This window comes from Camelus bactrianus, chromosome 6 (genome assembly GCF_048773025.1).
Source record: "Camelus bactrianus isolate YW-2024 breed Bactrian camel chromosome 6, ASM4877302v1, whole genome shotgun sequence".
In the NCBI taxonomy this organism is placed as follows: Eukaryota; Metazoa; Chordata; class Mammalia; order Artiodactyla; family Camelidae; genus Camelus; species Camelus bactrianus.
Genome location: NC_133544.1, coordinates 32,665,056 through 32,681,436, shown reverse-complemented (window position 1 = coordinate 32,681,436; position 16,381 = coordinate 32,665,056). Strand labels below are relative to the sequence as shown.

At 34.0% G+C, this 16,381-nt stretch overlaps 1 protein-coding gene across 1 annotated transcript in view; it reads right to left on the bottom strand.

The window, feature by feature from the left end:
• Nucleotides 1-669: 669 nt before the first annotated feature.
• Nucleotides 670-16,381, bottom strand: part of LOC105074663 (uncharacterized) — a 36,119-nt gene continuing 20,407 nt past the window's right edge. Inside the window, exons 4-10 of the mRNA XM_074365408.1 lie at nt 14,261-14,517; nt 11,227-11,374; nt 9,224-9,535; nt 8,067-8,267; nt 4,069-4,296; nt 3,061-3,273; nt 670-927 (exon numbers count right to left, since the gene is read on the bottom strand). Coding sequence (XP_074221509.1) covers nt 766-927; nt 3,061-3,273; nt 4,069-4,296; nt 8,067-8,267; nt 9,224-9,535; nt 11,227-11,374; nt 14,261-14,517 — 1,521 coding nt within the window. The 3' untranslated portion in view covers nt 670-765. The remainder of the gene's footprint in view (nt 928-3,060; nt 3,274-4,068; nt 4,297-8,066; nt 8,268-9,223; nt 9,536-11,226; nt 11,375-14,260; nt 14,518-16,381) is intronic.

The window sequence follows — 16,381 nt, the reverse complement described above, 5'->3', positions numbered from 1 at the left end:
ACCTGTTCCTACAGAGGACACCTTGGATAAATCTAAAAGTAGTTTGGAAGATGAGCAGTTTCCTATTTTTAGAATTAGAATTATAATAAATTAGAAATTATACTATTTAAAAATAGCCTATTAGCTTAAATATTGGTCTATAACTAGGAAAACACTGGTAGACACTATTAAATACTAAGAAAATAAAAAACACAATACAGACTATTGTACATTTTTAAGAATTTTTTTTACATGGAGGTACTGGAGGTTGAACCCAGGACCTCATGCATGCTAAGCATGCACTCTACCACTGAGTTATACCCTCCCCTCCAATTTTTAAGAATTCTTAATGACTTTCCTACCCTTCAGCACTTTATATCTGATTTTCAAACTCTCAGTTAAACAAATAGATTAGATTCAAATTATGGTCTATAACTTTACTTGGATTTGTAACAGGGTATACCCAAAAAACTGTTCATTCTAGAAACAGGCCGTTAGCTTAGATACGAATATTCCAACTAAGAACAAATGCTGATTAATATCCTGTTTAAAATACAGTTAATAAATATAATTAGATAATACTATATATTACAACTAACAATCCAGACTAGACCATAAATAAATGTATAGAACAAGATTATAACAAAGAAAAGTGAATTGGCAAATATCAAAGGAGAGAACAGATTCAAGTGAAAAGTTTCCAATGCATTTTATTCATAATGTAGCCATATTCAGGATGCTGGAGGAAAGGTCCATATCTGCTGAGTTCTTGTTAACAGAACTTCTTTATTCATTATCCTGTCCAGTCTGACACTCAGGAGCAATCTTTGATTTGTTAGATGCTTCATATACTTGTATAATAAGCCTTAGGTGATTGATGATTTTCTTGTCTGCTGTTTTCACGTTAAATCCCAACATCTTCATAATAGTTTCTCGAAAGTCAGCAAGCTACAAAGAACCACCACAATAATCAACACATGTCATTAGTTTTGGTCACCTACTTACTGTGTACAATGAAACTGGTATTAAAAATTTAGTTTTACTAAACATTTCTTTATGAAATGCAACATATCCTACATTCAAATAAGTATTTTTAAGCTTAAAAAAACCTTTTATTACAAGAACTCTAAAGTTACGTTTGCATTTTAAGATCTGTTTTTATTTTTTACAGGTTTATAGACTAAATCTAATTAATTGCTGCTTGTTATTCATCCATGAGGTAATTACTTTTTGGATTTCTGATTTGCTGTAGGTAATAGCAGATCCCTAAATACACATCTCTTTGCCCATCCTCCAAAAACTATAGTGACCAACAAGGAGAGCAGATAAAACCACCCATAAATCAATCATGCCTAAAGCCTAAACAGGGAATGCCAAAGACTTCAGGTTGCATTTCAGTGGGGAAATAAATATCCTAAACCAACAGAGGCAGCTCCAGAGCCCACCCTCGAGGATGCAGCTGGTTTCCTCTGGTGTCCCAGAAACGGGACAATTCATAAATGGGGAAATACTAAGAACAAGTCTGAGACCTGGTAGAACAGAACACTTGCAAGTGGTGAAGGAAAGGAAAGGGGCTTAGAAGCATGTGAGACCAGAAATGGCAGTTCTAGAGGGCAAGGGTTTCTGAAGGGAGCAGGAGCTGCTTGAAAGGCTGAGGTGTTCCTTGGAGGCTCAGTGATAAAGGAAAAGAAAAAAGCAAGCACTGGAAATTAAGGGACTTATATAAACTAGAGTATTGCAGAATCAGGTATCGCATAAACCCCTTCTCAAAATGAAAAGCTTTACTTTCTAAACTTTAGAAACTGCACTCACTGTGTCAACAGAAGAGGGTGGTATTGAGCTAAGAAACCTAGTAAGTAAACCCTGCCCCCGACTACCCTAACGTAGAAGTACCTGAAATTAAGAGGGCAGGGCAAATAAAGGGATTTTTAAATGAATAGATAAATAGCAAATATCCATACAAAATTACTATAAGGAAACAGAAAGGCAGTATCATCCAAACTGTTCAAGTGGTGAAAATACTCCCTCCAAAAAACAGCCATGAAGCAAAGGAAACCTGTTTGACACACCTGATATGAATTAAATAGTAATTAAACAAGGATTTGCAGACATGGAGGAAAAACACCTTTCTTTTGCATCCGATATGCAATAATTCAGAATAGAAATGGACAAAAAAGATGTCTAAGACGCCTAATGGGTAAGGAAAATGTGATGATTGAATGCAGGTGAGAAAAGCCAAAATCGTCTCAGAAATGAAGAGTAAACTACAGAGTGCCCAAAGGAGAAGAGATGGGAATGAAAATACAAGGGACACTGAGGAGAAGAATAAAAAAATCAAGAAAATGAATATGCAGAATTAAACGTTTAAAAGTGGGAAAAAATAAAATTATAATATCATGATTTTATGTTTTAAGAATCTCTTAAGGGAGTTGGTTGAAATTTCATATTCCTTAAGCAACTAATATATGGAGGTGTGACATGCAATCCCACAATAACCCAAAAGTATCATTTAGGCTTTTAAAAGTTCTCTTAAAATATCTTCTTTATAAATCTAGTGAAAATGTACCCAAATTTAGAAGCACTACATGCTTGCCCTAGAAAGTGACCTAGCCCAAACACATGGTTTCCCCTGAGCTTCCATTCTTTCTCATCCCTACCCTCTCTGGCTAGTTAGAGGATGTGTTCACAAACCTAAGCTAAGATGATCATATATCCCATTCCTTCCCGCCGTGAATTCACCAAGGATAGGCATTTAACCCAAGCTGGGCTTGTAAGACCCTTTCTTGGGATTCTCCCTCCTGCTACAGAAACTCTAACTACAAAACTCTGTGGCTGTCAGTCAGACAAGTTAACAGAGAGATGCCAAGAAGAAATGGTGAGAAAGGCCTTACATTGGAGGTTCCAGGTGCTGATCCGGGGCCCAGGCGCACGTCTGGCCTCTCAGAGCTCTGGTTGTTTAACTCCCTTTGATTCCACAAGCCAATCAATTCCCTTTTGTCTAAGTTAGGTAGAGTCTAAATTGAGGTGGGTGTTTATCACTTCAACTTAAAGAATCTTAATATAGTAATTTTTTAAAAAAACCTTCTCTTGTCCCGGTACTTCTTCAAGTGTGCTCTTTGCTGTGCAGAGCTCAGGAGTGACGGTTTCTAACATCGGATGGGCCCTCTCTTTGTTCCATCTTGCCTCTTGCTTAGCAGAGTCTAGTGCAGTTTTCAAGTCTGTTTCCATAACTGCCTTCCCTTTCATTGCTTCAGCTTCTATTAAAGATTGCCTGAGCTTCTCAATTGTTTTGTCCTGTGAGGGTAAGGGTGGGGGAAAGGGAGATGACTGTGATTAGATCTCCTCTAAATAACAGACAGGCATGATGCATGATAACTCATGCTTCTTTTCCTCCTTTTTTTTTTAAGAGCTAGATAATGGGAAAGAAAAAACATTCCACAATTTATGAATTAAGAGGACATTTCTCCACCATCACACTCATCCATAACCAAGTCACTGAGCACTTTTATAAACTAGGCACTTGGGATTTAAAGAGGTTTAACATGTGTTCCATGTCCTCAAAAGTCTTCCAGTTTGAGCTAATCAAACACAGAAAGAGAAAATAACTGGCTGCAGTGAGAAAAATTCTTGATAAACTGGCAAAAAAAAATTTGATCAATAAGTATCTAGTGCATCTTCTGTTTGAAGCATAAAATGTATGCTTGAAATCCCACAACTGAACCTTGATAGAGAAGATCCAAAGAGGATCCCCCCAAAATGACTAAAACTTTTAACTATTAACCCAAAAACACAAGTAAGATTAAACCAAAAAGCAAGGGATCTCGATGCCTAACATTTAGAATACCAGCAACATTTGAGGAGGATACCACGGGGCTTCACTGGGACTGATAATACTCTCATTTTTAAGATGAGTGGTAGATTTGCAGGCATCTAATTTTATTATTCTATATGCTTTACTATTATATATATATTTCATATGTATGTAAAATAATTTTCATGTTAATTTAATTTCAGTGAGAAACATGCAGCAAAAATACTAACTGACCCAAGCATAAATGAATTTTTGAAAGCCTCACTTCCTTTACTTACTTTAAGCACATTTACTCTTGTCAGTTGAGTTTTCATATTTTCATTTGACAATTTCAAATCACTAAGCTGTTTCTGAAGTTTCTGAATTTTCTCCTCTAATCTTTGAGTTGTAACAATCTGCAGATTCTTCTGAATATTCCATAATGTTTCTTGCTTATTGTCTTTCTCAGGCTGCTTGAATGTCTTCTCATGCTCATCCATCTGGGAAGTCTTAATCCTGGAGTTTTCCTTTGTAGAAGTCAACAGTATTAAACAAGTTATGCTTTAGGGTGGTATTTCACACTACCACACTAGATCTACTCTAGACTGATAAATTGCAGTCTTAATTCTTAGGTATTTGTAAAATATTTTTACTATAAATATGCATTATTAAAATAATCCAGAAAATAAAATATGACAATAAAAGTGATGGCTTAATGCTAACAAGGATACAGTTAAGTAGACAATGTTATAAACACCAGGTGATAGCATAAATTAGTTCAACTTTTCTAAGAATGTATAAGGAAATAATCAAATATTTAGATAAAGATTCAAGCACAAAGATATTCTTTACAATATTATTCATTACGTGAAAAAAACAAAGTGAATGTCAAAAATTACATATGATTGATTATACATTTCTTAGAAATCAGGTTTTCCAAAAATTTACTAAGAGAAAGTACTAATGATATAGTTAAATGAAAGAAGCAGGATAAAAAAAGTTATGCCTGTCTTAATTATGTTAAAATATTCATGGAAAATAATCAGAAGAAAATATACCTCTATGTTAACACTGGTTATCTCAAAGTGGCAGAATTACAGGTTATTTTAATTGTACTCTTTCTACTATAAAGTTACTACCAGAAAAAAAAAGAGAGAGAAAGAATAGGTGCAGATTTAATAAAGATACCATATATTTTCATTGTATATAACCTTAAAACTAATAAAATGTATTAAAAAGAACCACTAGTTCTTTCCAAAAAGAAAATAGATACTCCAGGCAAGTCTGGCTAAAGAAGGAAGAAAATATGAAAATATGCAATATTAGGAAGGAGAAACACACAGAACTAATGTACGTAAGTTAATTTTATTATGAGAAAGAAGTTATTTAAAATGTTATCACAAATGTTTTAATCCATTAAAAGAAATAAAACAGGTAACATATTAAAGAACAAAAATCAGAATGGCACCATTTTTTCAATAACACATTGGAAATTACAAGACAATGGAATAATGCCTTCAAATCTCTCTGTGAAAATAAAGTCTAAATCCAACTGAGTGTGAAGGTTAAAAACAAAAGACTTTGCTATTCATGCAAAGATTCAAAAAAATTTCACTCTGCAATATACCACTTCTTAGAAATCTATTAGAGGATGCACCCCAGCAAAATAAGAAAGTAAACCCAAAGAGAGGAATATAAGAGTTTCAGGAAACAGTACAACCTAATTAGGAGACTGGAGAAGAAAAGTCACAGGATCATAGCTCTGCCCAAGCCCACTGAGCACAGTCCAGACTGAAGCAAGAGAATTAAGGACTTTGGATGGGAAAGAATCATCTGATGTTGTATCTGGGGGAAAACTAATAAATGAATGTTGAAAATTATATATATGAAAATACAAGAAAAGTATTAACTCTAGGAATAATAACATGTACTACAAGAAAAGAAAGGTCTCAAGAGTAGAGTATTTGGCATTTTGTAAACATTAGCGTCATAGTGAAGTAAACGCTGATTATGGATTTAGCTAAAAATATTGATATAACCATATTGGGAAGATGGAAGGGGGAGGTGGGAAAGTGGTATAAAAGAGAGAAATCTTCATCTAGCATATAATAGGATGTCAACAGATAATGTCTAAAATAAATAACTCAAGATATAGCAGTATAAACAAATTATTTAGGAAAACAGAATTTACTAATAGAAGTAATAGCTAAAAGGGTTAAAGGTAGTTCCCTCTGGGAAAGAGGACAGGTGGAGATAGAGAATGGGGCTACTACTTTTCAATGGGAGACTTTTGGTATATTTGATTTTTTTTTAATGTACATGTGCATAATATATATGCATAAGTGTAAACAATAAAAAATCTACATAACTTTAGATCAAAGAAGAAATAGAAATCAACAGCAAAATTATACACATATATAAAACATGGTAAAAGAACACTTCATATTAAAATGTATTGGGAGGGATATAGCTCAGTGGTAGAATACATGCCTAGCATGCATGAAGTCCTAGGTTCAATTCCCAGTACCTTCATTTAAAAAATAGATAAATAAACCTAATTACCCCTCAAAAAAACAAACAATAAAATAATAAATAATAATAAAATGTATTGGGCAAGCTACAAAGGAATATGTATAACCCTTGCTGCTTTTATGATTTAAAACAAAGAACCCAAAACAAGTATATTTACATAAGGAAAAAGATAAATTAGGAGTGTAGATTTAAATAAAGATACCATATATTTCATTATTTATACATCAAAAATAAACTGGTAAAATGTATTTATTAAAAGAACCATTGGTTCTTTGGAAAGATAAAACAGATGCCCCAGGCAAACCTGGTTAAAGAGGAAAGAGAGGAAGTGAAAACACATATAATTAGGAAGGAGAAACATACAGAATGCATAGATGTAGAAAAGATGAAAATAGTTCTAAAACACTACTAATTTACAGTTTATATTAAACTTTAAAATACTCACACATTGTAGTCCTGTATTTCCACATTTAGAACCCAACTCCATAGAGGGAGAAAGCACCAATGTAGAAACATATACGTATAAACATACTTATTGCATCATTATTTGTAGTGGCATAAAAAGTGGAAATAAGAATGACCAGTGGTCCATTAATAAGGAATTGGTCGATTATGTAAGTTATATATACACACTGTGGAATACTATGCAGCTTTTAAAGGAATGACTTAAACTATATCTTTTGACCTAAAGAAAGATCATAACATACTTACTTCTTACCAAGTAAGAAGAGTATTTTGACTAGTACAGTCCCAATTTTGTAAAAATACCACCACCTACGTGTATGTACTCATATATTTCCATAACCATGGCAATGGTTGTAGAAGACATAGGCACACTGGTTACTGAGGTGAAGTAGGCAGAAAGAATGTTGGAGAAGATTATGATTGTTTTCTTCAAAACTTTTAGCATGGATTCAAGGGTTGTGGAAAGCATGTATTATTTGTATATGCTTAAAATTCAATATAGTATTTTTAAAATTTGAATGGAAATGAATCATCATCAATTACATATTCAAGAGCAGAGGTAGTCGCTGGATTCATCTTTGGACTCTGTTGAGTACGTTGTCAATACTACTGCATCAAGGGCTGGAAGTTTTTAAAAGGTGAATGATCAAAACATGTTGGATCGATGAATGAGTGAATGGAATGAGAAACTGAGAGAGTAGAGAGTGAATGAGTTTACGCTTTGGGGCATAGCAGTTATAGAAATAGTATAACATAGGTATGGGTATGACAGGCAACTCTGTGAAGAGGTAGTGAAATAGAATCAAAATTCCCTGAAAATGAATTATACTGCATCCTACCTATTCCCACCCCACTTTCAGGGTTGACTTTTTCCTTATAGATGCAGAAAAGCAGAAAATAGAGAAGTTAATGATCTATAAGATGATTATTGAAGAGTTTTATCAACAGCCCCTTCCCAATACCCATCATATCTAGCTGACACAGTACAACCTGAAATTCCACCTTTAGAGAGTCATTCCTTTGCGTTCCTTTCCCTCGAATCCTTCTTAAAAAGTACATTAAGAAAAACATTAACAAATCCCCATACAATAAATATCAAACATGTATAGTAGATAAATGGGAGATAGGGAGTAAAGAGAGGCTTTTTGATAAAATCAGAAACTTTAAAAGTTTGTAGCAAATTTTCCTCTTTCCTAATATTAAGAAAAGTACAAATAGCATTAACAGCTTTAAACGTTAGATAATATAATGATCATTTTCATTGTCAAAGAAACACCTTATACTTCAGAAAAATTCTTACTTTGTTCATGTCCAAGTCTAATCTCTCTTGAAAAAGGTCATTAATAGCAGTTTTTCCTTCCAGACGTTTCAAGGGTCTTATTTGTTCTTTATACTTTTCATCAGTTTGGGATGATTCTCCAGCAGTTTTTTCACATTTAGGATACAGCTTCTCCAGTCGCTTAGTGAGCATCTGAATTTCCTGCTGGAGGCCTTCAGTTCTCTGCAGGGAAAAAAAAGCAGATAAGACATCCTGATGGTCCATGATTTCTATTTCATCTCAAAACGATGTGCAAGTTCTACTTATACTGACATTGTAGTAACATTAAGTTACTAAATAGATGAATGGGGATGATTTTAGGAAGACTTGACATGTATAAGCTGTTTTTTAAAAAAAGAAACAGGTTTGATATACAAAAATAAGACATTTTAGGGAGTACTGAGAAATAAAATTGTATAATGGATTTTAAGAGAGCAGAGTGTAAAAAGTTTGGAACTGTACAATAAAGACTACTAAGTAGCAGGTTTTACTAATACATTGAATTTAAGCAATACCTATCTTCATTTGAATTTTATGGTGGAGAGTCATGAAATTTTTACCAAAATGATTTAGACATAACAAGGAGATATACCACTTAAACTTGCTGGTTCAATCTTTTGATAGACTTGACCAGTAAATTCAAACTAATGACTGATTTGACAATTAATTTTATGCACAGATTGAACGGACAAGTGTTTGATCATGATGGAAACATTTTCCTCATCATACCACTATTTTAAGCCAGCATTCATTGAGCTTACACTGAAAATGTACTAAGCGTTTGTCATGTATTAATCCATTTAATCCTTAAAACCACTCTGTGGGACAGGAACTATGCTTCCCCAACCCCTACCCCACCCCTGCTCCTGCCAAAATTTACAAATGAAATGAAAGCACAGAGAGGAAGTAATCTGCCCAAGAGCACACAGCTGACAGTGGCAGAGCTGGGATTCAAACCAGGCCTCTGCTCTTGACACACTGCACTAGCTCTACTGTGATAATGGACATCCTCTTCCCTTTTATCACTGCAGTAATAAAAATAAAATCAGAGCGACAGAGTTTATGAAGTCAGCTAATATCAAAATCCACATCTTAAACAAATTTGAAAGAGTAAGTCATCTATCAGTATATATACTTACAGACTTCCAAGATTGCCCATTAGCACCAGTTTCCTGAATGCTCTCTTTCACAGTTTCCTCCATGGCTGGTATGGGTTCAACACTGTTGCTGGGAAGAGTAGACAACCGACTGAGGAATTTCTGGTAGTGGGATCGTGCAGTTTTAGTTTCCCAGCTGAATGAATATGGAGGTTTGTCTAACTCACATATTTTTTTTTCCTTATGGTTCAAATCTTGTTGACATTTATCCCAAATTTTCTGCCCATCTTTTGGTCCTTCAGAGTGAAAAATGTCTCTCTCCAAGTTCTTGACTAGGATACCTTCATCCTTATCCTAAATATGTCAACACACATGTTAAATGTCCCATTTGGAATTTAATATTGAGACATCTACTTCCTTTTTTTGAAATATTAAATATAGTCATAAGACAAAACGTCAGGAGAAAAAGCTCTCAACAGAAAGAAAGAGTTACAGAGTCATGAGAAAGACAAGGGCATACTCAAAAAAGTAAACTAGAACATCAAGAGATATTAAAGTGATGTTATGGAGAAACTGTTTTGAGAACATAGGAAATTTAGCTTAGAGAAGCAGCTAACCAAACCACTCCAGTTTATGGGGGAACTCTTTACAGAAAATTTTGAGCTAATAAGTATAGAAAGCATGATAGAATTTTAAAACTCAGCATTTTGCTTCTCCTAACAAAATAACTGATTCAGGCAAGGATCATAAGTGAATGCTAATACAATTAAGTGAAAAATTGGCAGGGAAATGGATATTTTCATAAAGACTTAATTATGATTCTAAAACATCATTTAATAGTAACAGCTTTGATAATGTAAAAGCATAAATAAAAGACTTCACATTTCTTTCGCCCAACCTTTCCCTTATAAGCACCCTACTTTCATTATAAACAGGAGAAAAATAAAAGATAATGCTTGTACTTCTCCTCCCCACCCCCAGCTCCCAGGAAGATTCTGTCTTTATAAATTCTAGTCTTCTTTCCACCTTCTTGCCACCTTCAACTCTGAAAGCTGAGTAAACATGTTTATTTTCTGGGTTTTCTGTCATGTGAAACTGGGAAATAGAAGGGGACCTAGAGTTGTTGAAATAATGATGGGTTTGTATCACTAAAAGTCTAGGAAAAAAGGGCGAATAAAAGAGCAATGGTAAAAAAAAAAAAGTCAGATCTACATGGACTCTGATGTGGGAGAGTTTTTCAGAGATGTGGCAGATAGGTCAGAGAAGTGAAAAAACAATGGGAAGTGTTACTGTGAATTACTTGAAAGAGGTGATTAAAAATTGAAATTACTATAAACTTCTCTGAAAGCAGTTGCTGAATTTTTTGACGTGGAAGCCCTCACATTAATTGGATCACAATGGACCTTGTTTTACATTCAGATTGTATAATAAACAATGACAGCCTAAGGATTTCAAAATAGACTTTTACCACTTTCTTGACGATAGTCTGTCCCCCATCCTCCTCCAACATTCTTCCATGAAACTGTTACTCATCCTGAGAATTGCTGTCTACTACGGACCAGCTTTACCTCTTCTTTCTAAACCCAACACATGCCATAATTCTAGACATCAATGTCCGGGGTAGATGATCCACCAATTTAGTTCTGTGACTCCTGCACTTCAGTTTCAATGACTTTCACCTACACCCTCCTTCAACCCTTATACCCCAAACCCAAAGCCCAGATTTTTGTCAGCAGCAGGTACTAACCAATACTGGAAATTTAAAATTCCAATATTTCACTCTCCAAATACCACCTCTTCTCCCAGCTCTCTCACAGCTCCATTCCCTATAACCTTTTCTTTGGTAACATAGAGACCTTCAGATCCTTCGTGCACTTTCTCTCCACATCTCAGAAAGGCTTCCCATCAACTATGCTGTACTACTTCCTCTGACCCTCCAGAGAGGAGGACCAACGAGCCACTCAACATTTGTCAATTATCTCCGGGAGTAAGACAAGGTAATAAAAATCTGGTTTCTTCAAAAATCAATCAAAGTATATTCTCACCTTCATTTTGAAACTATTGAAGGAATCTTCTTGTCCTTCCATATTCATATAAGGGGTGAATCTGTTAGCACCTGCTAACTTTTTCTCCAAATGGTCTGGTTTTCTCTCTGCCTTTTTTCTTTCAACCAGATGTACCCTGTGTAACATACTGACAGGTAACCATATCATAAGACCAAGTCAATCAATTTTCAATAATTAAAATAAAAAGAAATATCTTCCATTTAAAATATATTTAAATATACATATCACATAAAAATGTATTTCTTATGAAAAGAGCTATGCAGTTAACCAATTATTTCTAGAGAGAGATGAGAAATGGTACACAAATGGAGAGAAAAACAATCCAGCGTTAAGTCCTGGGGGAGGTCAATTTTGAAACCATCCTTTTTGAGAGGAAATGTGCATATGAATACCTGTCTGCCACTATGGTAATATTGTGATGATCAGGAGGTTCCATGTGCGTGCAAGTACAGTGGGCCCTCCGTATTTGTGGGTTCCAGATCCGTAGATTCAACCAACCATGGATTGAAAATATTTTTAAAAAATTTTTAAGCAAAACTTGAACTTGCTGTACATCAGCAACTATTTACATATCATTTACATCATAATACATACTATAAGTAATTTAGAGATGATTTAAAGTACCTGGGAGGATGTGCATAGGTTAAATGTAAATCCTATGCCATTTATAAAAGGGACTTAGCATCTACAGATTTTGGTATCCTCAGGGGTCCTGGGACCATCCCTGTGGACACTGAGGGACAAGGGATGAAAGATAAGGATTACGAAAAACTGTACTCCTATTTTAGTAACACCTGAAGGGGCTCCTCAAATGAATCCCTGAATGAGATTCCATGAGGGGTAAAGGAATTAAAAATAATGATACAGCAATAGAGAATAGCATATGTAAAAACATGTTTTATTATCAAATATACAAGCAGCTAATTATTTGGCTCTTATTTTGATTACCAATTGCAATACTTAAAAGCATCCAGTTAGAAAGGAAAATGAAATCTCTTTGCAAATAACATGGTCTTATATAGAGAAAATCCTAAGGAATCCACATACACACACATAAATACAAAACTATAGGAGCTAATAAATAAGTTCAGTAAGGTTGCAGGACATAAGATCAATATACAAGAATCAATTATATTTCTATTCCTTGAAAATGAACGATCCAAAAAAGAAATTAAGGAAACAGTTCTATTTCCAATGCATAAAAAGAATAAAATACTTAGAACTAAATCTAACAAAAGAAATATGACATGTATGCTAAAAACTACAAAATACTGTTGAAAGAAACTGAAGATCTAAATAAATGGAATGATGCCCCATATTCATGGATTGGAAGATTTAATATTAAGATGACAAAAAAAAAGATGGCAGTACTCCCCCAAACTGAGCTATAAATTCAATACAATCCCTATCAAATCCTAGCTGCCTTTTTAACAGAAGTTGACAAATCAATCTTAAAATTCATAGAGAAAAGGAAAGGACCCAGAGTAGCCAAAACAATCTTGAAAAAGATTCAGACTTCAAAACTTACTACAAAGCTACAGTAATCAAAACACTGTGGTACTGGCCTAAGAATTGATATATAGACCAATGGAATAGAATTGAGAGTCCACAATTAAACCTATACATTTATGGTCAATTCTCTTTTTTAGTAAGATTATCAAGACAACTCAACACAAGAAATAAGTCTCTTCAAAAAGTGGTGTTGGCACAATTAGTAGATCTTCAAATGAAAAAGAATGCATTTGGATTCCTTAACTCACACCATATACAAAAATTAGTCAAAATGGATCATAGACATAAAGTTAACTGCTAAAACAATAACTATTAAAAGAAAGCATATGTGTAAATCTTCATAATAGTGGATTAGACAATAGTTTCCTAGATATAACACCAAAGACACAAATGACAAAAAAAGAGAAACTTCATTAAAATTTAAAAATGTTGTGCTTTTATCATATATCTGATAAGGGTCTAGTACCCAGAATATGTAAAGAACACAACAACTCAACAATAAAAAGACAAATAACTCAATTTAAAAATGGACAAAGAATCTGAATAGATATTTCTACAAAGAAGATACACAAATAGCCAATAATCCCATGAAAAAATGCTCAATAGCTTTAGTCATTATGAAAATGCAAATTAAATCACCATGAAATACAACTTCCTAGCCACAAGAATGCTATAATAAAAAAAATGACAAGTGTTGGTGAGGATGTGGAGAAATTGGAATCCCTATACATTGTTGGTGGGAATGTAAAATGGTGCAACTGCCTTGGAAAACAGCCTGGAACTTCCTCAAAAATAAGCTCAAAAGGTTAAACATAGAGTTATTTATGATTCAGCAATTCTACTCCTAAGGCATATACCCAAAAGAGATGAAACATACAGTCATATAAAAGCTCATACAAAAATGTTGATAGCAGCATTATTCATAGAGCACCTACAAAAGGTAACAACCCAATGTCCATCAACTGATGGATAAACAAAATGTGGTATATCCTTATAATGGAATATTATTCAGCCATAAAAAGTAATGAAGTACCAATTCATGCTACAAACATTGATTAGTCTTGAAAACACTGTGCTAAATGAAAGAAGTCAAACACAGAGGCCATGTATTATATGATTGCATTCATATGAAATGTCCAGAAAAGGCAAGTCCAGAGAGAAAGTAGATTGGTGGCTGTCAGAGACTAGAGAGGGTGGAATGGGGAGTAACTGCTAATGGACATGGGGTTTCTTTAGGTAATGATGAAAATATTCTGGAATTAGAGAGTGGTGTTATTGCACAATCTTGTGAATATACCAAAAACTACTGAATGTATCCTGTAAAAGGGTGAATTTTAATGGAATGGAAATTGTATCTCAATAAAATCATTTTTTAAAAATGTAATTTTGAGTCAGGTATGTGAAATTCTGCTAGATTTAAATTCTGTGATTTTGGAGTTTGCATATATTTACAAGCTTATGAAAAGTGACATGTTTGAAAACAAACTAGATAATTCCCTACCTTAGAAGGTTTTCTAGTTCTAGAATTCTTTCAGTTAGATCCCAGTTGCCTCTTTCAAGATTCTGAATATTGGTGTTTTTCAAAGACTTAATTCTGGTTAGAGAAGCAATAAGTTCCTCTAGGTCCTTGATATCATCTTTCAGGGACATTATCTGGAATGACTGTTGTACATTATTTTCTTTGTAACTTTCTAGCTCACTCTTCATCTCTTGTAATGAAGTTTCTTTTATGAAAAGTTTGTTTTGAAGATTTCTTAGCTAATGAGAAAGGGAAAGTGTTATTTTAAAATCATTTATAATTTTGGTTTTAGAAAATCATCATTTTAAATCATAATGGATATTTAAGTTATACATTATTTACAATAAAGATTTTCAAATCTAATAGTAGATTCCAATGTTAAATACATTTTAAAAATCATACCGAATTGACACATAGGGTTTGGAATAAGTGATTTTATTCTCATCAGCGCTGAAGTTGTTTAGATCTTGTACTAAATTATTCAAATAATACATTTTAAAAGTCCTAGCAGAAAAGAAATCCTTGGTACTTTGGTTTCATTTTATGATGGATTGTTAAAGAGAGTGTGTTCATAGGCCTCTCTTCTAAAGAACAGTCTATGTTTACTCTACTTGGTTCCTGCCCTTACTTGTGCTGATCAGAGAAGTGAGTGGAGATGGAAGTCAGGAAAAAGAGCCAGGCATAAATAGATAGATAGAGAGATAAATAAATAAATAAATAAATTTAAGACAAATAAAGGAAAGAAGAGATCATAGAGCTGTAAAGAGAAGTAAGAGTGATGGCTTGTGAGAGAGGGGAAGTGACACAAGAGAGACACCATAGGCTGCCATTGGAGGAAGAGACCAAAAATGATTGGAGCTATAAGAGGTACAGCTGCTGTGAGCTGATTTGTTCATTTTTGGGTAGCATCTAAAAAAACCTCTGCTCTTTTATCTGATAAGGTAAGAATGTTCACTAGTTGAAGAAAACTGAGGCACTGCAAACATTAAAGGGTCAATTAACTTTTAATCTAATTTGTTCAAATTTCTTAATAGGCTCTGTATGATCCTGATGAACTAGTAAAAGAACAAGGGGGAAAAAGACACATCTGATTTGACACTGTAAAAGATTGTTAGCTTTATAACCAGAAAAAAGATTAGGAATATTTTGTTACTGAAAAATAATTACATTAATTAGAAATGCTGTAATTCTCAGCAGCAAAGGAGGTATGAAGCCCAAGCATTTTAAACTACATTTTTGTCCAGTATGTGTATAAGGTGCTTTTTCCCATATGTCCTAAAAAAAAAAGTCTGTGAAATTCAAACAATGAAATGAAATTTATGTTCTCAAAACATACTTTTATGTATTTTAAAAACTATATTGCCACTGGAAAAAACACACTTTAGTGAAGCCAGACAATTTATAGAGAAAGAAAACATAAGAGTGAAAAGACCTCAAAATTTGGAGGAGTAAGACAGACTATGGCCAAGGCAAATCAGTTAAATTTTCTTACCCACCTTACATTCTGGTTGTAAGAAATAAAAATAACATATATCAAGGGCCTATCATAGCATCTGGCACATATTAAAACATAAGTACACACTAAATTGAAGTTTGTGCTCCCTTAGAACTGGAAATTAAGCCATACAAAAAGAGCTCCACAAACTTCCTTAATTAGCTGCAGAACTGACTAAACTGTCTGAAATGGAGCAGGGTGGCAGAGGGCACAGACAAGGTCATAGAAATGAAGTGAAAGATTTGAGCTCAAGCTAACACATATTTCTCCATTTCATTGCCCAGACACACCAATGATAAGAACCTTCTGTGCTTATTCTTCATCCATCATAATTCAATTTTTATATCATTCCGTCTCTCATCCCTTATGCCTCACCATGGAAACATTTCTCTCTAAAGTCACCAATGATCTCATATCAGATTCAACAATTCTTTTCATTTGTCACCATACTCCACCTGTCACTGAAGCATTTGACACCACTGGGCATACTTTTTTGCTAGATGTGGTCATTGGCACTTGGTATCCATTCCTAACCCTGTGATATCTTCTTGTTCCACAGAACTAGAAATAAAACTGTTATTTTTCCAGACTCCCTTGTGGAGGGTGGG